The 27,500-nt window shown below is 40.9% G+C and overlaps 1 protein-coding gene across 1 annotated transcript in view; it reads right to left on the reverse strand.

Moving 5' to 3' along the window:
* The window catches only part of Runx1t1 (runt-related transcription factor 1; translocated to, 1 (cyclin D-related)), a 133,913-nt gene that overhangs the window by 22,684 nt on the left and 83,729 nt on the right, over positions 1-27,500 (reverse strand). Inside the window, 3 exon segments of the mRNA XM_005381778.2 lie at positions 9,079-9,280; positions 9,939-10,024; positions 14,739-14,989. Of these exon segments, the coding sequence (XP_005381835.1) occupies positions 9,079-9,280; positions 9,939-10,024; positions 14,739-14,989 (539 nt within the window).

Raw genomic sequence — 27,500 nt, forward strand, 5'->3', positions numbered from 1 at the left:
AAAGAAAAGAAAAGAAAAGAAAAGAAAAGAAAAGAAAAGAAAAGAAAAGAAAAGAAAAGGAAAGAGAAGAAAAGAGAAGAAAAGAAAAGAAAAGAAAAGAAAAGAAGGCAAGAAATACAGTATAATCAAGTTCATGTTTAGCCCAGTGAAACAGTGTAACAGAGATTTATGACAACTGTTAAAGACAAAATATTTTGACTTACATATAATTAGGTAAGAATAGATCTATAAACTCAAAAGACCGAAAAACCTCCAAAGTGCCAACAAAATTTTTTTTCATTTAGCAGATTAACAAAATATGAGTAGTTTTTACTTTTAAAAATTGTCATTTGGTAAGGAGTCAAATATCATACCACACTGGAATGTGCTTTTAAGTTTCCAAAGCTCATGCATGAAAGCTCCTAAGTATTAGTCCCAGGAAGTACAGAAATTAATTCAAGAACCCAGTGGGTCTGAATAGTAACTTTACCAACTACTAACTACATGACACTGGGCAAATTAGTCTTGCTCCACGCCTCAGTCTCCTCGCCTGTAAAGTCAGGACATAACACTACCACAACTTCAAACTGTGGTCCCAAGGAGTGGAGGTACTTCCTGTTACTCGCTGGGCGTGGCATGTCCTAAACTTTCAGAAGATGTTACCCGCCATTCACCACCTTCCTTATTATCATTGTTATCACACAGCAAGATGTCCAGTAAGAATGAAAATAAACTCAATTCCCTAAAAGGAACACTAAGAAAGCACTGTAAACTTTCTTTTTTCTCCCGGACTTCATCAAATAGCTCAAAACTTCAAAGAAAACAAAACCACTGGGGAAGTTTGGATTAAGCAGTACACCAAGCTGGGCCAGGGAGACAGCTCAGTGGCACAAGCACTTGCCTCACAAGCACCATGTCCTGAGTTCAGTTCTCGGTACACACATACACACACACAAAGCAGTACACCAAGTAATTTTTTCAGTGCCAGAGCATTTGTCACTTGAAGACAGAAATTATTTCTACAGTTACAAATTCAGTTTTTGTCCCCAGAAGCAAAAGGCTCAAATTTTACTGATGTCTCTCAAAAGCTGTAGTCCTCACATTTACTAAACGTTAACATTTAGGGCTCAGTCAACCTTCTGCCTTCAGTGCCTGTCTTGAGGCTTCCTCTACCACACTGGCTACACCTCCCTCAACCTCTGAGGGACACAATGCCACATCCACACTGTCCCACCCTCCACCCAACCTAGAAACCCAGAAGAAACACCAAAGCCAATATGGGAGCCAGTTTTCTTAACCCTACTCTACTTCCAAAAGATCTTTTATCAAAACAGCTAAAACAAAATTTTTATAACCCATTTACTTTTTTTTCAGAAGGGCTTATTTTTAAAAAATGATTAGTATATGCTGAGGACACATAATAATTACATTCCTCTCAGGGAACTGGTGCACACAGGTACCGCACCTCAATCATTTTACTTCGCATCCCCTCTATCCCATCCTGCTCACCCCATCCCAGAGCCACTTCCCACATTCCTCATTTCTCAGGGACCATGTCCCTGCCTGTACATCAGAGCCAACCATGGAAAGAACAGAATGATCGGTAGTAGGTGGACCTCTCAGAATCGATTTGATTCCTTCATGAATACCAAAGCTATTTTAATAGTGACAGAAATGATTACTATTTTGAATATGTCTTTGGATTAAGCAGCAGCAATATCAGAATCAATACAGGCAAAAACTGAGTTTAAAAGACAAAAGAAAAGTTCTATAGCTGGTCACTAATGGAACAAAAGACAACTCTTGTAGGACTTTGCTCTTTTGCAACACTTGCTAATCTAGACAAGCCTTAAGGTTCTACAGCCTGAATTCCAAAGAGGTTAATTCTTAACTATTTACTCATAACCACCTATAAAACACCAGTTGCTGTAAAAATGGATAGTTGTCCAACATGCAGTGGTAGAAATAAACACATGTGAGTCTACATGAGATGGCTTAAAATGTGAGACATATACATACAGGTAACTACAGAGAAATGGAAAAATTACAGGGTCCTTGTAATAGAGCTTGCTTTGAGATGTAAATTGTTCAAAGGCAGAGGGAGGAGGAGCAAGGCAGCCTCCTTAAGACAATGGACATCCACAAAGAAAAGTGGCTTAACAGTGAAAGAAATGGGGAGATGGCTCAGTGGCATAAGTGCCTGCCTAGCAAGCACAAGGTCCCGAGTTCGATTCCCAGTACCAGAAAAAATATTAGTGAAGGAAGATGCAAGACACGGGAAAGAACAATGTATGGTGCGTGAACGAGATGGAAAACGCACTACACTTACGACAGAATGGAGACCACTGGGTACTAGACACAGCAAGGCTGCCATCAGTGTACATGAAGGGTGAGCTGAGACCCTTTGGAGAGCCCATTGGACCCAGGACCCTGGACAGCAATGCTCAAGCTTGGCAGCACCTAGGTGCGGCCTTCATCTTGTGTAGTGAGCAGCAAGGGGCTGTGAGCGTGATAGTATCTGTTACCTAAACATCAAAAGAAAGGAAAGTTAAATGAGTTCTGTCTTTACAAACGTGACCTTTTTTGTTTTGTTTTTAAAGATTTATACATTCAGAAATCTCAACTTTGTTTCAGAAGTCCAAATTCAACCTAGAGGGAACAACTGCTTTGAGATTTCTACTCTTTGTTCCAGGACCATTTCCTTATTTTTAGAAGACGGATATATCTAACTAATAGTCTCTCTAACCCTGACATAGCTAAACAAAGGAGGTTTTTTGAAATACAGTAGGCATTTGTGCTATGAAGTCAGGTGAGTGGTCATGATATAAAATTTTTATGTAATATCCAAGAATCAAGTATATAAAACTAAGCATTTACACACAGATATATTTCAAATAACTTGTTTGTGGGGTTTTTTTGTTTTGTTTTGTTTTGTTTTGTTTTTTGTCTTTTTGATACAGAGTCTCACTATACCGTTCAGGCTGATCTTGAGCTCACTTTGTAGCTCAGACTGGCCTTGAACTCACACTGATCCCACTGCCTCAGCCTCCCAGAATGCTGGAATTACAGGCGTGTGCCACCACGCCTGGCTGTTTGTGGTTTCTATATTCTGGTGTTTATAAGCTAACTAATGTTTCCTTGGCTGAGCGAATATTTTTGTCTATAACCACGTATTTTGAATTAGGGTCCTAAAGGTACAATAGGTTTGCTATACTAAAGACAGAATTCTTCTCTAATTTCTCTATCCATTAAATAAAATAGCAACCTAAAATTACTGCTTAGAAATATTTTCTAGATTAAAAAAACTAAGACTCTGCTATAATTTCACAATCACTGATGCCAAGGAAAAAAAAAAAAAACCCACTAGTTTCACTTGTTACTATTCTTTAAAGCTCTTTTTAGATTGCACATCAGAAATAAGACTAGCACTTGTATCACATCTCGTATGTGTCAGGCACTGTCTTATATGCTTGAGACATATTAACTTACTTGATACTCACAGAAATGCCTATGGAAGATGTATTTTAGCCATCTTCATGTTACAGATGAGAAAACCAAGGCACAGAATGACTGTAACATGGCAAAAGTCACACAGGAATCAGAAATTCAATCTGCTCAGACTCTGGGCTTTAACCCTTACACTAGGTCTCCTGAAAATTTAGACAGCAAAGAGAAATTTGGTAATTTAGCTTACGGCAATCCTTGCCAACTCATCAATTTTATTTGTAAGTTTTGTGTTTGTTTGTTTGCTTGTTTGGCACCAAGAATCAAACTCATGACCTCACGCTTGCCAGGCAGGTGGTGTGCCACTGATCCATATCCCCGGCGCCAACTCCATTTTAAAATAGAAATTCCTCCACCAATTCAACAAAATACTGAGTTGCTAAGCTTTTATGAATACTTGATTTTTTTTTTCACATTACTTAAACAAAAACCTTCTTTATGACGTTTCTCTTCTGACAAGGGCTAAACACTTACCAAAACAATACATAAGGTACTTTCTACATTGCTATCCTTCTATCACCCTATCTATATGTTCAAAAAACACAAGAGATGAATGCATTCACATTCTGAGTGTTAGTTCTCAGTCCCTGACATTAGATAATTTTTAAAAAACACTCTTTGGTGATTTAGAAGACTTTTTGAAAACAGAGAAGACACACAATAAATTAAGGAAAGATTCCAGTACAGGCCAACACCAAAAAAAAAAAAAAAAAGAAAGTAATTTAAAGGAAATAAAATGTTAAGAACCAAGACAGTGACACCACAGCATACTGAGAGGAAAAGGAACTGAACAGGAAAGGAAAAGAAAAGAAGCAGAGGAACCCAGACAAGGAACACATGAAGTGCTCACCAGTAAGTACGTACACTATCAAAGACACTCTGCACCAGTGATTACATTTCTCACTCTGACCACATTAACTCGCTCTTCATTGAAACACACCATGTAATAAAACTTAAACGTATAAAAAAGTCACACTTTAAAAATGCATTTTCTGAGCCAGGTGTGGTGGTGCATGCCTGTAATCCTAGCACTCAGCACTGGGGTAGCTGAGGCACGAGGATCCTTGTGAGTTCAAGGCCAGCCTAGGCTACAAAGTGAGTTCAAGGCCAGCCTGAATTACATAGTGAGACCATTTCTCAAAAAGACCAAAAAAAAAAAGCATTTTCTGACACACCTGTAAACCCAATATTTTGATAGGCGGAGGCAGTAAGATCACAAGTTCAAGTCCAGCCTGAGCCAGTTAGCAACTTAGCAAGATCCTCTCTTAAAGTTCAATTTAAAAAGGGCTGGGGATATAGCTGAGTACCCAGGTCTTGAATTCAATATTTAAACTGGTAAAATAATTTTAAATAGTATCTTCTGAAAATCCTTCAAGATATCAACTTTCCCTTAAAGAATGAAAAAAACAAGTATGTTCTTAGCATTTAAAATGGTTTCAGGGCTGGGCATGGTGGCACATGCCTATAATGCAGCACTCAGGAGGCTGAGGCAGGAGGACCACCAGGAGTTCCAGGCCAGACTAGGCTACATAGTAAGCTCAAGGCCAGCCTGAACTATATAACAAAGAATCAAGTATATAAAACTCCAAGCTTTTATACACAGATATATGCCTGGTGTTTATAAGCTGATGAATGTTTCCTTGGAAGGAAAGAAGGGAAGAAGGAAAGAAGGAAGGAAGGAAGGTAAGGAGGGAAGGAGGAGAGAGGAAAGGGGAGGGAGTGAGGGAGGGAAGTTGTTTTCCAAAGATATTCATAATAGAATATTTACTAGTGGAGAAAAATATTGAGAAATCAATTAGTAATACATCAATCATGCTACTTTCCCAGTCCTTCGTGCTAACTTAATACTATAGATAAATGTTAAACTGAGTAAGGAATTGAGTCCAACAGCCTGATGCATCAGTCACAGGAGTTTCATTCTCCTCTACACAGTCCCCAGAAGCAATTAAACAAGCAACTGAGAACGTGTAGGTGACTGCACATCTCCAGGGTTTCCAAGTCAGGGATGTGAGCAGGTATCTCCTGCAATACATTCTGAACGTCTCACTTGAAACCAGACACTTTAAGAATTGAGAAAATTTAAAACAAAAAAAAAAAAAAAGAAAAATTAGACTAAAATAAACATGCAACATAACCATAGGGTAAGGAGATCTACACATATATAAGATGCAGACATCTCCATAGCTTTATCTACACACACACACCCCATTAAACACTTTCCAAAAGCAGGAAATAGATTTATTAGGCAATAATCCCTAATCCTTTCATTACACACATCAATACATTCAACTGCAAAGCTTGAAAGGGAAACGCAGAAAGGACTAAATGTAAATGATTGTGGTTCATGACGACAAACTATTCAATCTCCTCCTTACAGCCACAGTTTAGCTGCAGAGAACGGATCATGAAGACTTTAGTAGTAAACTAGCAGCCAGGTATGGCTGGGGAGGCTAAGGCAGGAAGGAAGCAAGTTTGAAGCCTCCCTGGGCAAATAAATGAGATGTTTCATAATAAAAAAAAATTAAAACAAAGAGCAAGTGCTGTAGCTATGTGCAAAGGCCCCTGAGTTCAATCTCAGGTACCATGAAAACCCAATCAACCAACCAGCAAGGAAAAACAGGGAAAAAAATGCAGGATGTTAACATCTGTATACTGTGTAGCTCTTGACAGTTGTGAGTTTCCTCATAGTCAATACAGGGTTCTGTGTCTATGGAAAACATGACTGTCTTAATGGAGCCTAGACAAAGTACTGAAATACTTATAGCCACAGGATAGTATGACCGACAAAAGCTTAAAGGTAAAGTAACATCTCAGCTTTACCTACAATACAAATTGACTAAACATTCCTAAAAGTAGTATAACTTTTTACCTGAAGTGCTTTTTCTGGTACTGGTGACAGAACCTAGGGCCTCCCAAATGCTAGGCAAGTACTCATACACATCAAGTACCGCACCACCGAGCTACATCCCCAGGCCTTTTCATGTTTCATTTTGACAGTCTTTCACTACGTTGCCCAGGCTGGCCGAGAACTTGAGGTCCTCCTGCCTCAGGCGCTGAGTAGCTGGGATTATATATAGGTCTGCACCTCTAAACCCAGCTTAGTATGTATACTCACAAGGACGAGATCCTAAAAATCAAGTTTCTTCTTTTGTCAGAAAACACTGAAGCCGACCCTGACTTCCTAAAGAATGCGGTATACAGCAGCATCACGTCTCTGCGTGCAGACATGGTGACCCTGGACAGAGTGGCCCGCGTTCTGCATGTGGAGGGAAACTCACTTAGCTATGAAGACCAACCAGTTGTTGATGCTTTTCTTTTGCAAAGGACGGCAGATGAAAGCAATCCCATCAGTGTGGGGGGACTGAGGTGGCGGTCCTGTGTTTGTAGCTAGCTATATTCTCTTGCTGACTCTTCCACTTGATCCAAAGATTATGGGAGGAAGCAAGGACGCATGTATCTCCTTCATTATATTGCCAGGTCAAACTCCGAGCACAGGGTTAAGTGTTCAGTAAATAACGATTTCACCAATGTATAACACGGGCTAGGCCAAACTGTTCAGTCCTGAACTGTCACTCCTGAAGTTTTAGTTAAGACTTAAAATTTTGGCTCCACTGAATGATCTAGACTTTTCTTGAGCAAATCTGCCATAATTACCCAATTCTGTTCACAATAAGGAAATACAAACAAGATGTTTAATGTACTCCATTCCCAATAGTTTCGTTTAGACCAATATTTGTTCAAATCAAACTGAAGTCTGTCTCCATTGCTTGCCTTACTACAACCGGACAGATGGCCCAATACCACCTACTGGGTATGGCAGTGGCCACTGGGCACTCAGGGATTAACAAAAATCCAAGTGCAAAGGCAAATGTGTTGGCTAGGAATACTTTTAATACAAAGATAAAGTGATGAATAGCCAGCAAACATACTGAAGTTTTTGATAACCAGCCATGGGCAATGAGAGCGATGTCATAAACTGCATATATGAGGCTAGTTCTCATCCACAGCAAGAACACTACTCTAACCCAAGTCACTTGTCTCTTATGTGGCGCTAGAGATGTATGCAAAGATGAAAGAATGAGGATCCACACAAATCCATCCGCACTGAGCTTACTCCAATGGTATACATACAAAGCGACCAGCAACACAGAAAATGACACCTTATTATTCATTGTAGAAGTTCAAAAGCTACTCAAAAATTCTTTCAGACTGAAGTTCATTTGATATCTTTGGGGTGACATTCTATTTATAACCTAAACAATCCCCACAGACCAACACTAAACACACTTGCACACTAGCACTCAATGTTTTCTTTTGGTACCGGGAATCAAACTCAGGACCTTGTGTTTGCCAGGCAGGTGCTTGTGCCACTGAGCTATATCCCCAGCCCTAGCACTCAATCTTGAAAGTACGGCTGTAACAGTCATTCAGGAGAATTAATGTAATCTTGATTAAGCACAAATTAAGATCAAAAAGCACAGAATGGGAGTTATGTTATTATTATTAATTTTCAAGTTGTATAGGCAAACCGGACAACTTTTAGATTTCTCATTCAGCAGGGGTTTTGAAAAGAGAGAAAGAGACAGAGACAGACAGGGAGTGTGTGTGTGTGTGTGTGTGTGTGTGTGTTTGAGAGAGAGAGAGAGTGTACGTGTGCATGCCCAAATGTGTGTGTTTGGTATAAGACATAGGTACAGCCAAGCATAGTGGAGCATGCCTGTGATCCCAGAACTCAGGAGGCTGAGGCAGGAGGATTGCTTTGGCTAAGGTAGGAGGACTGCTCTAAGTTCGAGGTCAGCTTGGGCTACAGAATGAGTTTAAGACCAACCTGGAGCACATAGCAAGACCTCGACTCAAAAATAAATAAAATAAAAATGTAACAAAAAAAAAAAAAAAATGTAACAAAAAAAAAAACAAGAAATAGTAATGTAAGATATAGCTACAAAACAAGACTGTCTTACATGAAAAATTAGCATACTGGAGAACGGTAGAACAATCCTGAGGGACCTATTTTGCACACAGAAGCCACAGGCCCATCCCCTGAGACTGTGGTTTTGATGTCTGAGGCAGGGTCCTCACAGCTGTATGAACGAGCACCAACGTGAGCGATGGACCTGGAATTCTGGTTCACTCTGAAACTCAGAACATGCACCTGGAAAGCATTTGAATTTTCGGTCAATCTGCCCACTTCATAACTGAGGCTATGTGAAGTTCTTATTTTACTTAAACTCCCAGGGTGTTCTTTATTTTTTTTTTTTTTTCCGGTACAGGGAATCGAACTCATGACCGGTATTCTTTATTTTTTAAAGACACAACTGTAAAGAAATTCAGCATTAATAGCACAGGAAATGTCTGTTTAATATGCTCATCTAGCCAGGCACTGTAGCACATGCTTATAATCCTAGCACTCTGCAAGCCTGAGACCAGCCTGGGCAAGTTAGTGACTTAGGGAGACCCTGTCTTTTTATAAAAAAGGACCAGAGACAGTAGCTCAGTGTGAGGGTCCTGGGTTCAATCTCCACTGCCCAAAACAAACAAACAAACAAAAAATAAATGAATAAATAATAAAAACATGCTCATCCGAAGCAAAGATACCTAATGCAACCGGGTCTGGGTTGACCGGACTCTGCTGCCTGGAATGGCTGCTGCTGCCACCGCCGCCCTTCTTCAGGTCCTCAGCGTCGCTGTACCGCCGAATCCAGTAATTCAGCTCCTCCCGGTCTGCCTCCTGACATCGCCTTAGGACGGTGAGTGAGCGCCTTGTTTTTTCTACCATGTCCATTATGCAGTTTAACAGCTAGGTGAGAAACAGGAGAGGGGAGAACACATAGTTCACCGCAGATTGAACAATGTGGTGGACAATAAAGCTTTCAGGACAGAGAAAGATGCAGTTTTATTCCTTAAAGCTTCAATGCAATATTTCCAACAGCTAGATTTGAAATTCAAAGCCAACAGGTAAGCACATTCCATGGGAATGAGAAGACAGAGGAGGAGGTATGCAAGTGAATGTGACCGGTAGATTTCATCCAAAGGTAAAGTCTCCCTTTGCAAATACTGAGCACATTAGCTGGGCACGGTGGTGCACTCCTGCAGCCCCAGCACTCAGGAGGCTGACAGAGGAGGACTGCTATGAGTTCAAGGCCAGCCTGAACTACAGAGCGAGACCGTCTCAAAAAAATAACCAAATACCAAGTGCATTAGTCTATAAACTAAAGGACCCGTTCACAATAAATCAGTAGCCCTGTTGGGCTATCTTTTCCCAGGATTTAAATGTTATTCTCCTAAACAGGTTATATCCATTTAGAAATCTAATGCTATATTCCACCTCAAATGCCCACACTCAGTCACCCCCCTGAAGGATAGCAGTAAACAATACCTTCAAAGCATCTTCAAGCTTTTATTTTTTCACATAACCTCACTTCAGTGATAAACCTAAATGATAGGTGACAGCTTACATGGTCAAGATGTTTCCACTCTTCCGCCCATTCTCGGTCTGTCAGCCTGTGATCAATCATTTCCTCTTGACGTGTGCCATGCAACCCTACAAATGGACAGAACATGGTCTCGTGACCCCTGTCTGGTATGCAAGCACACCCAAAGATGTGAAAATATATTTGATTTTGATTAGAGACTCGAGTCCTATTTAGATTCAGAATGACCTAGTAGCTTCTTCTTAGAATGATTAAAATATTACAACTAGGAGAACTTGCAGGCCATCTGGGCAGAACCCTTTCTTGTACACTTGAGGAAGCAGTGTTAAGTGATCACAAGTCCAGAGCTAATTATCCACGCAACACTTCTGAAGTAAAAACATCAGTATGTTCTAGTAAATACAAGAAAGTGGGTCTGGAGGTGTGATTCGGTGGTACATGTTTAGAATGCACAAGGCCATGGGTTCAGCACTAAATAAACACAAGGACCTAGATGTCAACAGTAGATGGTTTTAAAATGTGGCTGTCCCATATTTAAAATAAAAACAGCAATTGTCATTTTACATGGGAAGGGATACGCTTTTCCAAAATAAGCATGGCAAAACTAAAACCAAAAACCACACACATTTCAGCACAGCTATAAATGAATGCAACCCTAATACACACACCTCACTGATAAAATTTGGCCATGAAGAAGGGCTTGCATAATGCGAAAGGTACATACACTCATTTGATTTAACAAAACATAACAACATGAAAAATGAACATATATTCTTAAAGAAAAGGTTAATGTACCAGTTATAATTTGAAAAACATACATGCAAACCAAGAAACTGAAAATCCTAATCTGAAGTTGGGGAGTATTAATGTTCTCAAGCGTATGGTTACTATGGAAACGCAGCATGCAGGCATTTCCCAAGTGCCACTAGTGAGTAGGAATGGACACGGACGGTCAGCTAAGAGGCTCACAGAATTCAAAGTGTATGTGGTCCCACTAAAAGGATGGGATAGGAGGCTCCCATCCAAGATGCCTAGAAATGTGTTCTTCTTCTTCCAGAGTAACTGTGGCTAAAGGCCTTTATGTTCTGCTGTCAAGGAAGGGCCTTAGACCAGGGATGGCGAACCTTTTAGAGACCAAGGGCCCAAAACTGCAGCCTAAATCTCAGCTATTTATCACAAAGTGACAACACTACTATTAAACCTGAATACTGAGGATTTAAGTTTAGAAAACAACTTATCCAGTGCTTGGCTGCTGGGGTGACTTACGGCTGGCATGCTGACGGAGAGGGCTCTGCACGCCTGACCTGCCACGTGTGCGACACGTTTGCCCCTGCTGCCTTAGGCTATGGCAACATTTCCATTTGGAGTGACTCAAGCTATCCTTTTGAGTGCCTCTCCTCACACTGTGAACAGCAAATTAAGCCTGATATGGTTAGGTTTCCAAACATTGAAGCTCCTTCTCTGAGAACCACAGGGAAGAATTAAATGACAGTGAAAGTTAAAAGATACTTCATTTCACTTTCTGTGATAACTAAGTGGTCAGACATCCTTTGAGTTCATAAAGAAAAAAAAAAATGAGTCATGTGACTCTTCAGCCAACCACAAAATACAATTTCATGAATAACAGCGGGAAGTGAACAAATGTGGGACACCTCTTGCTTAGGCTAAAAGAAAAAAAGAAAAAGTAAACACAAAATACCTTGCAAAACTCTTGCCCAACTAGAACATACAGAGATACACTTCAAAAGTTAAAATTGTCAATGCCACCTATTGGTAAAAAAGTAAAATTGCAAATGTCTTAGTAATTTGCATAACAGAAAAGACATGGGGGGAAAGTAATAGTTATTGCTGTTTGTTGTGATTATTTCAAGTTGAAATGTTTGCAAATATGTAATTTTTGTTGACTTGTTTGTTGCCTATGTTTTAGGGAAAAAGCACTACTGTAAAATTAGACATCACAGAAAACAGCCAGAGAGTGATAAGAATATAAATATGATAGGAACTTCCCTAGTGGTGGCATCTAAGTATTTGCCTTTGAAGGCCAAGAACTCCAGAGGTTTCAAAAGATTCAAAAAAGTCAGGGATGGTGGTGCACATCTGTAATTCCAGCACTCTGGAAGCTGAGGCAGGTGGATCACAAGTTCAAGGGCTACATAGTGAGCTCAAGGTCAGCCTGAAAACTACACAGCTAGACCTTGGCTAAAAAAAAAGAAAAAGTTTCAGAAGTTCAGCAAATTAAGTCAATAAGGGTACATGCTCTAACACCTGGACTAACTAAGGAGCACAGGGTCCCTGTGGCCAATGGGATTCTAGCGTTTGTAGAAGACAGCTAATCTTCATCTCATTTTCTAAAAATTAGTAACATTAGAAACCTGTTTGAGCCTAACTACTTAGCAAAGAAATATAAGCTTTTGAATTCTGGAGGTCATTTGTTAGAATCAAATCTTTAAAAGAAAAGAGTAAGACACATGAAAATGCTACATTTCTTAGTATCTCTACTTCACATTCTTAAATACTTAGCACTGCACAATGTTTAATTATACATATAAAACCAGAGGGATGTACTAGGGAAAATAGCTCACGATCACTAAAGAGCATATTTTCCATGTATGGGAAACTTGGCACTAGGGTTCAGTCTTCACTGATGTTTATGTTTTAGAAGACTTTAGCTCACTAAGCTAAAACCCTAATCTTACTTACAAACTAATGTTGCTTACAAAGTTATTTTATTAGAGAACTCTAGTGAGTCTATGTTCTTACATATAATGGGCACTCATGAATCATACCAGATTAAGTAAATCTTCATGGTAATTTTTATATTCTCAAAATGGCAGCTGGATGTAACACCATAATTTGTTACTCATTCATCAAGATTTTATTTTACATTAGCACACACTAAAATCTGCCAGACTTTAGGGATGGTTAAGTAGCTGCACATATTTAGAGATTAGCACTATTAGTTTTATAAGCTAATATAATTAAAAGGTAAGGAGCATGGTCTAAAGAAAATCACATAAAACCAATGGATACAGATATAACTCATAAAGGGACATTTTACATTACAAGATGAAAACATAATCATCACACATAAGCATAATTACTTCCTTGCTGATTATTTTATAGTACACTGAAACTAATATTTCACCAAAGAGCATTTACTGCCTAAGAAATAGGCCGTTTCCTAGCACCTGTAACAAAGGATCCCTTCAACACAGTGACCTGATGATTCCACTGCTGTTGAAAAATGAGTAATCACACTTTTGAGGCCAGAAGTCACAAATAATGGGAAGATTTTTGCATAGAAGGGGGCTGTTATCATATTTGATTTGGAGGTCAAACATCAGTCCGGATTGAGACATAAGCAATTCTGAAAGCTCCTCAGAAACAGTACCTGGGAGAACATTAGACAGATTGGCTATTAAGAAGGCACAAATTATATGCTTAGGCATGTGTCTCACACACTATATAAATGCAGACATTACTGTTATGGAGAACCAGAACTACTAATTCACTACCTCACAAGCAAAGGCTCAGTCATCTCTTCCCCCACCCTTGCTGCTTTCTAAATTCTGAGGGTTCCGTCTCAAAAGAGGAGAAAGACTCTACCCTTGGCAGTCCCTGCTTGCTAGTAACCTACTTGGAAGTCTAACATAAGCTTCTGCACATCAGGCTGTCTCTCCCTCTGAAAACAAAACACTGTCGCTACTATACGAGCAGTGGACAGCTGGCCGACTATGGCTCCCACACTTCTGCATTCTCAGCTCTGCAGTCTGGTTTGCTCTTGGACTTTGTGCCTGCTTCTTTCCAGTACCCTGCCCACCACATCACCCGTGTGGGGAACCTCTGCCAGCAACTAGTTAGGAAGTGAAGGAAAGAAACCCTGTGGTGGGTGAGATGGACATGGGAGATAAGAAAACAGGGCTGGCTATTGCCCTTGGCCTCATCAAAAATTAGGAATTGAAGGTATCCTAAGAACAGTGTCCTTCCCTAACACCTGACACCACCTCTTTGACCACTGGTCATGCACCAGAACTTACCTTGTTCATCTTCTTTCTGCTGTTCATGGTAGACACTTGCTCTTTAGAAAGCAAAGTTGCCTGAAGGCTTTGCCTCCAACAGTTTTATGTAAAAAAGGAATGAACACAGGCAAACAGAACACACATTTGCCCAAACTCACTCCTATATTCTGATCTGATACAAAACTGACAATACTAACGAGTCATTTGTACCATCAAGTAAAGTATCAAGCATTCCTCAAGAACATCTGTCCAAGTAAACCACAGATAGCATGCCATACAGTATTTTACAAAGATGGAGTATCAAGGAGATAGGAAATGTCAAAATGAACTTTGAGGCCATCTGAATAAAATATACAATAAAAGAAAAATCTCTACGGCAGGCCAGCTGTGGTGGCATGCAACTAATTCCAGCACTGTGGAGGCTGAGACAGATGAATCATGGATTCAAAGCTAGCCTGGAGTTCACAGCAAAACTGTCTCCAAACAGAAAAACTGTAGCAGATAGACTATACACCAAATCACTCACATTAAAAACGATTTTGAAGTAAAAAGTCAGGGTGTTTTCATTATCACAAATAAGGGTGTAATATTAAATATGATGCCCTGCTCAAAAAAAAGTGCTGTCATAAGTAATATGAGACGGAGAGACAGAGAAAGAAAGAAATTAATATTAACCTAGTTTTCTCATACAGGACACAACATAGCTTTTACCCCTATCAGATGTCAAGCCTCAAATTCAGTTACGAAGCAATGACAAATCTTCAAGCGTCCAACCCAAAGGAAGCGAACAGATCCTCAGTCTTACCCATAGGTCTGTTTCTGTCCCTGAGGTCCCTATGGCTGGGGTGTCGATAGGAGTCCCTGTAGTGGTGGGCAATGGCCATATCATCCAAACGGTAATGCTGAGGTGGAGGTGGGGTGGGGTGAGGCAGGCCATTTGGCTGGTAGGACAAGCCGTTATTTGGACTGTACCGCTGGCCGGGGCTAATAGTGCATGGTCGCTTGCTTGGATGCTCGGAGTGCAAAGGCTCTCTGTCAAAGCCATTTTCTTTGGTTCTGAGGGGGGAAGAAAGAGAGTTTTGTGAAGTACTCAGAAACCAGCGCAGTTCAGACACTCATATTTAAGCTTGTTATATCAGCAGAATATTCCTCTTTTGGGCCAGACACTGTCAAACCTCGGCTTCCCAGGAAACCTAGGGGAATTCAGAGAGACCCACGCTGAGAACGAGAGGATCGCCAGACTGCACAGAGGACACAGCACGCCGGTGTCAAATTAGCAAACATCTTCGCAGTGGAGGCTCATGTGGTTAAGTCACAAATAAGAGGAAACCAGTCTCCTCCACACATGACATTTCCACCCAAACACAGAGTCCTTGGCTTCTCACAAGTCATCCTAAGCCTGGTTGTAGTTGGTGAAGACTCATCAGGTGGAATGTCATCATCATCTAGATGAACGAGGACCACGTACTCCACCTGGCATCTGACTCCTGCAGCAAAGAACAGCTGAGAGCAGTGCCATCTGACACAGCAACCACACGCGGCAATTTAAATTAAGATGCTGTTAATGCAAATTAAATAAAGCTTCAAGTTCAGTTCTTCAGTAGCTATATTCATAGTTCAGGTGCTCAGCAGCCACCTGCTAGGGCTACTGGCTGTGCATCTGGGCTGCAAAGACGTAGAATGCTCCCATCATCCCTGAGACACCGACTACCAAGCAATGACCCACCTGAGCTGATAGAGTAAGCAAAATAACACCGCAAACCCCAACATTGTCCAGGGTCACCAACGTAAGGGTCAGCTGGACAGTGCTACCTAGGACTACAGGGAACATCTATGTCACCACTTAAACTTGAAGAAACATGGGCCCAGAATGTGTGAGTCCTGCCCGGGGTCCCTGGGTCATACAGCAGCATAGGCACAGTCTGGACTTTATCAGACGATCCACAGAACTGAACTGGGTTCTCACAAGGAATGCTTTCCATAAATGAGACCTGATAACTAATCACTGCACCTCGATTCTCAAACAAAAGTAGGGCGGCTAAAGAAATATTTGCTTGCTGAATATATCTCTACAGTTTAGAGACTAACCCAATATACTGGATAAGACATAAACAAGCTGAGCAAAAAAATTTTAAAAAGTAGCTTAGTGTAAAAGCCCTGAGTTCGATCTCCCTCCCAAAGAAGTCAGAAACCAATCGTGTCCGACTTTGAAATCACAGCCCACAACCTGTTGTACACAGCGGCTGGGTCTCCTGATGAAACAGCACGCTGGCTGTCCCTAGGTTGGGAGGAACACCTACTTTCCCAGAGAATCTTCTGCATGAGAATCCCACCAAAGCACAGGGGCTGCAGATCTCCCTGCACCTCTTTAAGTTGATAAAATAATAGCAAGGCATGAAGACACTGCTCCTACTTTCCAGGCATCTGGCGACAGGCTTTGATAGCATCAGGGGAACCTCTGAATGCAAAGTGAACCAGCCACGGAGATTACAAGGGCAACAGGATTCTACATGTGCATCCTTTACGTTCCCCGACAGTGGGTTCCCAGGGACAATTTGCACACCTAGAGCAGGGATGGCGAACCTTTGAGAGCTTCCAATGATCACAAACAGCTCGTTGTGGCACGTGTGCCCCCACTGCCCTAGATTGAGAAAGATAAAGGAGTTTGAGATGGAAGAAAGTACAAGCATGCAAAGCACAGAGAACGAGTCTAGTGAGTCTAATGTGAACGAGAACAGGCCAGCGCCCAGCCATGGGATCCACTGCTCCAGAGACAGGAGACTGGCCAGCGTGGGAATGGCGGCCAGAAATCTCCACGCTGCTCCTGTCAAGTACATGTCTGCACTGAAACACACTGACTCCATACATATTGATCACTGGTATTAGACCAATGTACCCAGTATAACTCAGACGTTACCTAAATACATTGCTTTAAAATAATTTGAACAGTGAAAGGAAACATTTTCAATAATGACTTAGCTCGTAAGAGTCTATCTACGCGACTCTCATCCGTATTTCCCGCGGGAAATCCCTGAAGGCTATGAGCAGCTCTGAGCAGCTCTGAGCGAGGTGCTGGTACAACACCGACCTTATGGGTAGTGTGATAAAATGGAAAGAGAACAGGGCTGGAAGTCAAGACACCTGAGATCTAGTCCTGGCTCCTCTATGACTAGCTGTGTGACCTTGGGTAAGACACTTAACCTCTCTGGACCTCAGTTTGCTCATCTGCAAAATGAAAGGGTTGGACTAGATCAGTGGTTTTCAAACTGTACCACCTGAGGTGCTTAAGGGCTTCTGCAAAGAATGAACTTTTCCTCCAACCAATAAAGACCATTCTTATCTGTTTTTTTAAAAAAAATTGAGATTCCATCGATGATTTCACTTTTAAAGCAAAAAATTTGCTGCTAAAATCAAGTTTGAAAACCACTGGACTAGGTTTCTGAGCTTCCTTCTAGTTCAAAAAACTTGACAATTATTCCATGTTACAATATTCTAATTATTCTATTCAGCTACACGTGATGGCTATATATACGGAAGTACATGCGGCTGATGGTCCTGCGGCTGATGGTCCTCTGGCCAAACCACAAGCGAGGAAGCCAAACACTTCAGCCAAGTTTTCTGCTCTTTGCTTTCAACAATTTATTACTTATAGCTTGTTTTTGGTGTGGTAAACATTAAAATCCTCTAAGTATCTTTGAGCTGCCCCGGAAGCATTTCTATGTAGTGTGTCAAACCAGCCCTATCTGTGGTTTTCTGTTTCGGTGACAATGAAAACGACACAGGAAAAATCCCGACAATTCTCCAACAGCTATGTTTTATTTACTTTCATCCTTACATGAGCCTTTCTGATCAATGCTACTACTTTGGTGACCCAATTATATATTAAAAGAAAGAATATTTCCCCCTAAACCAAGGGCAGTGACATCCTAAGAGGTAGGGCAAGGAGGCCCCTCCCATCTGTCGTGTCCCTGCTGTCCCACCCTGGGACTCCTCCTTCTAGAGCTAGTGAGATAATAGAGCTCATGGCCTTTACATTCCAACAGTAAAGCATCGAAACTTACAGAGCTCACAGAAATAAAGCTGTAAAGGGGTCGCCATATTGGTTCCTCAAATCACCGGTGAGTATAATTATAAAGCCAAGTAGTCCATAATAGTAACTAAAACAACTTCATTGCTATCTGTCTATCCATTTATTAAAGATGCCTACAACTACACACTTTTTTTTTAAGTACTAGGAATTGAACTCAGGGCCTTCACACTAAGTCACAACCTCCAGCCCTTTCTTAAATTCTTTCTTATTTTGAGACAGGACCTCTCAAGTCACTAAGCTGTCCAGGATGGGCTAGAATTTGTGATCCTCCTGCCTCAGCTTCTTTGAGTGCGGAGAGTACAGGTGTCCATCACCATAGACTCCTAGCAAATCAAGTGTAACAAATCTGCTTAGGCAAATTCCATATTTGCATTTTCCTTTGTTGCCCTTTCCAAAGAGTTATGATGCAAAACTAAATATTTTCCATCATCCCACACCAACATACCCCTGAAATAACTCCAGTCCTACAAGGAAATCTACCGTGTCTCATGGCCCGTGGAAGCCATTCACGGTTTCTTAAAACCCTAAGTAGATTCTATTTCCCTGCCAGAGGTGCTCTCCTGAACGGCACCTCACCAGGGCAACGTGAAGCGCAAGCCGCTCCTCTGCTGCGGTCTGATATCCTAGGAGATCACTCAGGAGTCACCTGCATGACCTCAGCTAACTTAACCTTCCAGCCTCCGTTTCCTGCACAGGGAAAAGGGGCTAACAGCAAACAGTAACTGGAAGTGAGTGCGGAGGGGCCGGAGTCACGCTTTGCCACGCCGCACCCCCACCCCAGCTCCTCATTCACACACTTGTACGCTGACTGCTTGAAAAATGAAACAAAGATTTTTAAAGCTCCATATGCAATATGTAACAAGCTTGGTTAGTATACAATGATAATCCATGTTTATAGCAGCACAGTTTGTAATAGCTAAAATCTGGAAACAAACCAAATATCCATCAACTGAGGAACAGAGGAAAAAGATGTGGGTTTTTGTTTTTGTTTTTGTTTTTTTACATAATGGGCTATTACTCAGCCTTAAAGAAGGAGACTTTTATAAGGTAAATGGATGCAACTTGAGAGCACACTCATAAGTGAAATAAATCAGACCCATATATAAACATTGTATTTTCTCCCTCGTGTGAAAAGCTGAATGAGTAAATAAGATCTAAAATGTACAATAGATATTGTGAATTGGGATGAAACTGCTCAAAAGAAAAGACAGACTGTGCCAGGCATGGTGGGGCACGCCTGTAATCCCAGCATTCAGGAGGCTGAGGCAGGGGGACTGTTGTGAGTTCCAGGCTAGCCTGGGCTATAAAGTGAACTCAAGGCCAGCCTGAACTGCATAGTGAGACCTTGGCTCAAGAATACAAAAAAAGAAAAAAGAAAAGACAAGCTATGATGGGACAAAAGGGAAAGGAAGACAGGGAAAAGAGAAGATATATTTATACACGAGATAGTTAAGATAGTTATACAGCTAGTTTCTCAGAAGAAAGCTTTGTGCTAATATTGTTTGGACAAGATAACATGCCTATGTCTTATAGTCCGAATAACCACTACAAAGACATTAATATGTAACAAATTAATTATTGTAACTCTCCTACTAACCTGTTTTGAAATTGTTTTATTATGACTTTTGGTTTTTTTTCTCTTTAAAATAGAAGAATAGCTGGGCATGGTGGCGCACGCCTGTAACCCCAGCACTTGGGAGGCTGAGGTAGGAGGATCATTATGAGTTCAAGACCAGCCTGGGCTCCAAAATAAGCTCATGGCCAGCCTGAATTGCACAGGGAGACCCTTTCTCAAACAGACAAAAATAAATAAATATAAATTTAGAAAATGATAATCCCTTAATAATGTTCATAAGTAACATAACACTCAAAGAAATGGGTAAATTTGGAAAAATCTTTTATGAAATCAATAAACAATAAGTTGACAAATCTAACTGAGAGAGGCAGGTATAAAAGTTTCTTTTTTCTGCAGTTGAAATAAAAAAACTTCAAATGAGGGAAATATTGCTACAAAACTTGCCCTAAACTGGACATAGTGGCACATACCTATAATCCCAGCATCTGAGAGGCTGAGGCAGGAGAACCCACAAGTTCCAAGAGCAGCCTGGGCAACTTACTGACTTAGGGAGATCCTGTTTCAAAATGTTAAAAAATTAAGAGCTGGGGAGATAGTTCAGTGTGAAGGCCAGGGATTCAATTCCCAATACTACAAAAAAAAAAAAAAAAATTGCTCTGGGGAAAGGAAAAGTAACATAACATAATAAACTTAGAATGGAAAAGAACCCTAAATTGGAACCTTAGTCCTGTTACCAAAAATATACATTACATGTGGTATCTGCCCGCTTACTTGGTGACAGGTATTTCACAGTGAACATGTGCAGCCTGCCCCTGTCTTTCCCTTGTAGTTTCCCGTCCACCTTCTGTCTCATCACCCAAGTAGACACTTGGAAGTATGCTACAGCTTTGTTCTCTGCATCTAAGACCTGTTGCAGATCTCCCTCCTATAACAGGACACCTGTACTTGGTCCTGTCACTGTTATCCAGCCCTCCCATCATCGCAGCAGAGCTGGGGTCTTCCCGATGAGCTTGTCATTTGTCTCCATGGTCATGCCCCTCCCTCACTACTGCCTGGGCTCCTGGACAAAATGAGTCAGGCATGGGGCTAAAACTCCTTTGACGTCTAACACCTGCTGGGCACTGAGATTCACTCTAATTCTTACTTTATTCTTAAATTTTAGAAATCTCTATCTAAATTTTAGGAAGCAGAAGTTCTGTTTAAAAAAAAAGATCAGCCAGGTATAGTGGCATATACCTGTAATCCCAGCACTTGGGGAGGCTGAGGCAGGAGGATTGCTGCAAATTTGAGACCAGCCTGGGCTACAAAGTGAGCTCTAGGCCAGTCTGAACTACATAGTGAGATCTTGTCTCTAAAAGACAAAAAAAAAAAGAAAAGATGGAAGGGATTAACAATGCAGTATCAATCCTATCTCCCTCTCCCCTCCCTTTTCTAACACACAAGATTATTTAAGGTTTCCATAGTAGGACTAGACATTGAATTGAAGGGAGAAAATCATTCTTGTCATCATGTTTTCAGAAAATAACTCCGTCAGAGGTGCCTACAGAAATTGTGAGGAAATGTGCAAGTTTCAGTAAGAATTTCACATAATATGTTTCTTTTGGTGTGGAATAATGCATCCACAACGAACTAGATTACAAATGACCCTGTCTCCTTAAAAAGAAAATCCAACCTAATTCTTCATGACAACCTGCAGTGGCTGCTGTGTTTTCCTATCACTTTGGAGGAAGTGGGACATTAAACAGTAAAGAACAGAGAGCGGGGACCACGGCACCCCCACTTCTGAGCCAGACAGAGAGAAGCGCCTTTAATCTGTCCATGGCTGAACCACCACCAGGGAGAGAGAATTTCCTGGGCAGCGTGCGAATGCTGCAGAGGTAAATAAGAGGCAGGTGGGTGTCTGCCACTGTAGACACACGAGCAGGATGCGCGGACCTTCAAGGACTACAACGCACAGGTTCCTGGAGCCGCCTGAGCCTTCCCTCCCGAGGCGGGAAGGTGGACTTCTCCTCCGTCACCTGCCTCCTGATGCCGGCCATCTGCTCAGCAGCTAGACAGCCTGTGGCTGGCTGTCCCCTAGCCCTTCCTAATCGCAGCCACTGCTGAAGTATTCCATTTCGACTCCTCCTGCTGCCTGGAAATACTCTTTCTTATTCTAATTTGTCATCTGCATAGTCCAGGACTGTAGCATTCCAGCTTTTTTCTCCTCGGTGAACCAAGCTCAGCATTTGGTTCCTGGGCCGCTGGCGGCTATTTTCACTATTGTATTTCAGAGGCACATCTTTTAAAGCCAAATAAGTAAATAAAGCCTGTTGGGGATGTTATTTGATATAGTATTGAAAATGCCTGCATTAAACTGAACTTGAATTGTTTATTCGTTCCAGGAGTGGGAGGGGTGTTTCATGTATTTTGCTTTATTTTGTTTTAGGTACCCTTATGTGTAATGCTGAAGTTTATGATAGAGCCTAAACATCAATGGGAATGCAAAGGTGAATGAGACATGATCCCCTTCACCCTCCATAAGATTGAGATAATTATTTTACCATAAATGATTTAATTGGAGCTATAAGACTTATACACTTTCATGCAGGATCTGTACACAGAAAATACCATAAAAACAGTGCAAATGCAGAGCCAGGCATGATGGCACACTCCTGTAATCCCAGGACTCAGGAGGCTGAGGCAGGAAGCTCTCTGTGAGTTTAAGGCCAACCTGGGCCACATAATGAGCTCAAGGCTAGCCTGAACTGCATAACAAGACCCTGTCTCAAAAAATCAAAATCAAACAACAATAAAAACACATTACAAATAATCTGGTATGGGGAAACAGAAAAAGGAAGCTTATTCCAGAATATATTCTCTCCAGAGCATTTGTGGTGACAAGGAGTTAGCTTTTACTTGGCTCGGCAGTTTGTTGGCCCTATGAACCCAGGAGGGCTTAACCTCTGGGAGGCTCGGGGTCTGTGTCTGAGAAATGCAGGACTGATTTTCTCAGAGCAGCTGAGAGAGTTATAGGAAAAGACTCTCTCCAGAGCCTAATACATATTTATCACTCACCAAGTTAGTCAAAGCCCCTTGTCTTCGAGTGGGAGCACCACAACACTGGTGGTACACAGGCATGGTTTTAAGAACAAAGGCATTTGAGCTGGAGAACCTGGGTTAGACTCTCCAGTACTCCTCAGCCACAGGACTGACGTACAGTGTCATCCAGCCCTCTTGGATACATGTTAGCACACTCTATGCTAGTGTGAAAATTACTCCAAACAGCATCTGGCCCATCCTAAGTGCTCAGCAGACAGCAATTGTTATTACAATATTAAGGACTGGGAAGCCTTCATTCACACAATAGAGATGGGTCAGGCTGTGAAGTACGAATAGACCAAGACAGGTAATTGGGAAGGGGAGCAAAAACCATGTGTGGGAATACATACCAAGGCATGAGGAGTAGAAGCAAGAAGCCTACAAGTTAAGGCTGAGGCTGGAAGTGGAGAAATCCAAGTGTCCTCTACAACCACGTTGTCATCGCATAAATGGAAGCTAGTGCTAGCTCCCTAGCAGGCTTCACCATGGGTGTGATGAGTGTAAAACACAACTACAGGGATAGCACACTTTAAAAACTGAGGAACTCATAAAAGGTGCAACAGAAAACAAGAAAGAATGAACATAAAACTTCCTCTTTCTCATGGAATACTAAATGCAACAGAGCACACAAATTGCATTCTTCACTTGTGCAATTGACTGTTAGGATTTTTTGTAAAGGTACCCCCTATTTCTTGTTAGAAAGATGAAAGTATTGAAACTTGTTTCATCTTACAGAACAAGAAGTGGACCTCCCCAGTCCAGCTGATGGGTAATATAAGGACGAGCTCACATTCCTGACCCACACTGTTTCAAAGACTGCCTTTCACTCCTCTAACCTTCAGCATTTTCTAATGCTCATTAAGCCAAAAAACCTAGCTCACTGTGTCTCCTAACCTCAGAATATTATGCTGTGGCATTTACCCACTTGATTATAGAAAAGAAATAAATGAGAGAAAGTCAGGAAAAAAAAAAAAAAACCCATTCTTAGTTCAGCTTTCTTTATTTCAACCCTGCACATAAGAATATATCTTTTGCCAGGCGTGGAGGCACATGCCTATAATCGCAGCACTTGGGAGGCTGAGGCAGGAGGATTGCTGTGATTGTGAGGCCAGCCTGGGCTACAAAATGAGTTTAAGGCCAACATGACCTACATAGCCAGACCCTATCTCAAAAGGACCAAAAAAACCAAAACAAAACAAAACAAAAAAAAAACGTATCTTTTGCACCTGGAAGATTTCAGGTATGTAAATATGCTGGCTTCTCAACCAAGATGCTTTGTGACCTCAAGCACATTCTTTGAGGTTTGTTTTCTTCAACATGAAGAGGAGGGATTGGGCTGGTATAGTGGTAAGATCCCTCCTAGGTAACAAATTATGTAAGTCTAAGGTTCTTAGGAAATATTTAATTATAAGGGAGGAGAAAAAAGTTATTAATCCAACTAAATACCCTTTGTCATAGAGCTCTAGATGTGTTAAACTGGAGCTAACGTGCAGCGCAGTCATATTTAAATGATGATACATGAGAGGGGGGTGAACAGCATCAATCATTTGAGATAATGGGGGGAAAGAGAAGAAAACAAAACCAACAGCGACCATACAAAAACGAAGGCCACTACGCTTGATTTCTTAGCAAGAAAAGTCCTCTGAGTCAGAAAAGGAGCCTCACAGGTAAGAACGCAACATTAAAGGCAAATCTGAACAAAAACCTTCAATATTAAGGCTGTGGGAAAGGAAAGACAGGGATGACAAGCATTCTTCTAAAACCTTGGTCACTTTCAGTGACTCTGCAGCCTCCACGGGGCAGAGCACTAACTGTACGTGGAAGTGTTTGCGCCTTTGAGCAATCACAGCAAGCAGGATGACGGCACCCACAGCTCCTGGTCTCTGTGTGGGAAGCTTCCTCCCATCTAACTGGCTCCAAGAGAAGCCCCAGGCCCCTTGTTCAGCACGTTCCACCACAGAAAGAAAAAAGAATGAAGATCAATGACAAATACCAAACTGACATGGTACTAACAAATCAGAATTTCCTTTCCCTAATACTGCGGATAAAATAGCACGATTTTAAATGAACATTATCTTTTTTTAACTTGAGTACTGGGGTATTCTACCAAAGAACTATGAATCAGGGACTCTACCCTGAGCTGTTCTTAAAAGAAACTAGAAAATATGTCACAGTCCAATACATGGAAAAATAAAAAAAAAGGAAAAAACCTTGGGGCTTTCCCTGGAGTATGAAATCATCTGTAAACAACAATAATATTTTTAAAAAGAAAAAAAATCAACAATAATATTTCAGGTTGAGAAGAAAGTTCAACCCGCCCAAACCCACCCCCAAACATGTGATGACTGCTTAGTACATTAACTCAGCAATCGTCATAGAATTTAAACCCCCGAAGTTGTAAACAAAATATAGAGCGCTCTTTTGTTCGTGACATGTCATGAACAAATTACCAAAATGTGTTTTCTCCTCAGGTGTCAGTTTTTCCCTCTTTTAGTGACTGATGGCTCCCAGTGTTATTGCAGAAACAGATTGATCTTTTTAATGAGCCAGTTTAATAGACTCCAAAATCTCACCGAGGCTGCTCATCCATGGCAGACCATATGTACCAACAAAACATTCAGTAAAACAAAAAAACTCTGCTGTCAGACAGCTCCATACTCTATAAAATTTCATATAGTAGAGCTGGATATACAGATAAATAACTAGGGAAGAAGATGTGTATGCAAACAAGATGCAGGAAATATATTTTAAAAAATACTGTAGAGGCCCATATTGCCTTGGCTCTGATCAAATTCCCATAAGATACAAATGTATTTACACCGCATATTCTCATTACCCTTCCTCCTAACTCTAAGGAAACCTATTTACCATCGTTCCATTATAACAAATACGTCAGGGTTCTACTTGAAAAAGGATGCTCCATCTGAAAATTAATTGTATGAATTCTGATTCCAGCATCTGTCGATAAGCACCCAAACATACAGTAAGACGAAAGCTGCTTTGAAAGCTTTCTACCTGACTGAATGTGCGCACACACAGCTAGAGATCAGAACAAGAATGCTGAGCATCCGTGGAATCTAATAGGAATTTTCATGTCAATGTTAACATACGACTCAGCGCTTACCTTAGGATTGTCCCAGGAAAGCCTGAAGTTATGTTATATAAAAATACTAGGACTGAGGAGCTGAAGCAGGTAGCTCACAAATTTGAGTTACAAGTTTGAGCCCAGCCTGGACAACTTCGTGACTCAGAATAAAACAAAAAGGCTGGAGGTGTAATTCAGTGTTCAATCCCCAGTACCAAAGCCCCCCACGTATATACATATGAGAAATATTCATCTGGACTCTTTAGCTTTAACAGTACAATATTATAAAATTAACATGTATATACACATCTATATATGGGGGGAGAACTGAACACAAGAGAGAGACAGTGAGACAACTGTTTAAATGAAAGCAACAGATAAAACAAGTTTTCATATTCCCTACTATAGATATTTAGCAATTAGGAATTCTAGTTTAGGTCATGTCCCTTTTCAATTTTGCCTGAGGATTATCTTTACATTCACCACAGCTATCTAAATCTTTCCTATCATATCGTCCCCCAAAATAAATTTTTTTCTTCTCAATGTACCATCCAGTCTCTCCTTAATTCTTTTCCTATATTATCCTGACTATATGATGCTGAAATATCTCAATACTGCAGGCATTTCCTGAACCTAAGGGGCTCTAACTGGACAGAACACACATATAAATAGTCCCTCCTTGAGCCAGTCCTTGGTTCCTGCAGACACCACCATCCTCTACAGACACTACCACTCAGAAACCTGGAGCAAGCAGTGTCCCTTAATAGCGAACTTAAAATACTCTATTCAGTCTTAAACATGACCTAGAAAGTATAACTTGCAACACCAAAGGAGTGTATTGGTGGATCATATAAGGAGATGGATCTATAATATGTTAGAAGTAAATCATTATTTAACTTTCTGCTTTAGCAGTTTTAAATATTAAGGAGTCCAATGTTGAGACACAAAAAATTCCAGAGATAGGAAAAAAACTGCTTAGCACAGGATTATGTAATAACTGCATGTAAACTGCTGGCTTTTAATAATATTCTGATTTGCACAGCAGCTAATATATTTAAGGGTAGCTAAGTCGGTCACAGACACAGGTCTCTAAGCAGTTGCAAGGATCTTAAGCTCCTGTGAATCTGGAACTGTGCCAGGGTGTTAACCTCTCAAAGGCAATTACACCCATGCCTGGTGAAATAGGGAAAAGAGAAGAGATAAGAAAGGAGGGAGCATATGACAAATAACTTCTAGAACATAACTTCATTTTAAGGGCCTCCCTATTTCACAATTATGATGTACAATACCGATAAAACTTCACGTTCCTATGTCAACAAATAACTACATAAGGATGAAATATTTGTGAGAATTATTTTAATAAGGTACATGGGAAGTTTCACATGCATGCCTAAATTCAGCAACTAATTTGCAGAGTTAAGGGAGAAGGATCTTCATTTCTCATACTGTAAAACTCTCAAAGATGAGACTAGAGTGCCTGGTGGATAAATATTGGCTAGCAAATAAAATTTTTCAGCAAAAATATCATCTATTAACTCTGTTCTGTAACTGTTATCTTCACCCAGTTCATCTAGCTTCCCTAAAGTGTTCTCTTAGTACCCACTGAACCCCACTTCAACAGGTACTGTACGGTGTTCACTGGGTAACACATAAGGGCCAGCTTTCAAAGTCATCCTGTTTTAAAGAAACTTGGAACAGCAAATTTTATAATACTGGAGGGTAAAATATGTGCTTG

The sequence above is a fragment of the Chinchilla lanigera genome, unplaced genomic scaffold, assembly GCF_000276665.1.
Source record: "Chinchilla lanigera isolate Chin_1 unplaced genomic scaffold, ChiLan1.0 scaffold00016, whole genome shotgun sequence".
In the NCBI taxonomy this organism is placed as follows: Eukaryota; Metazoa; Chordata; class Mammalia; order Rodentia; family Chinchillidae; genus Chinchilla; species Chinchilla lanigera.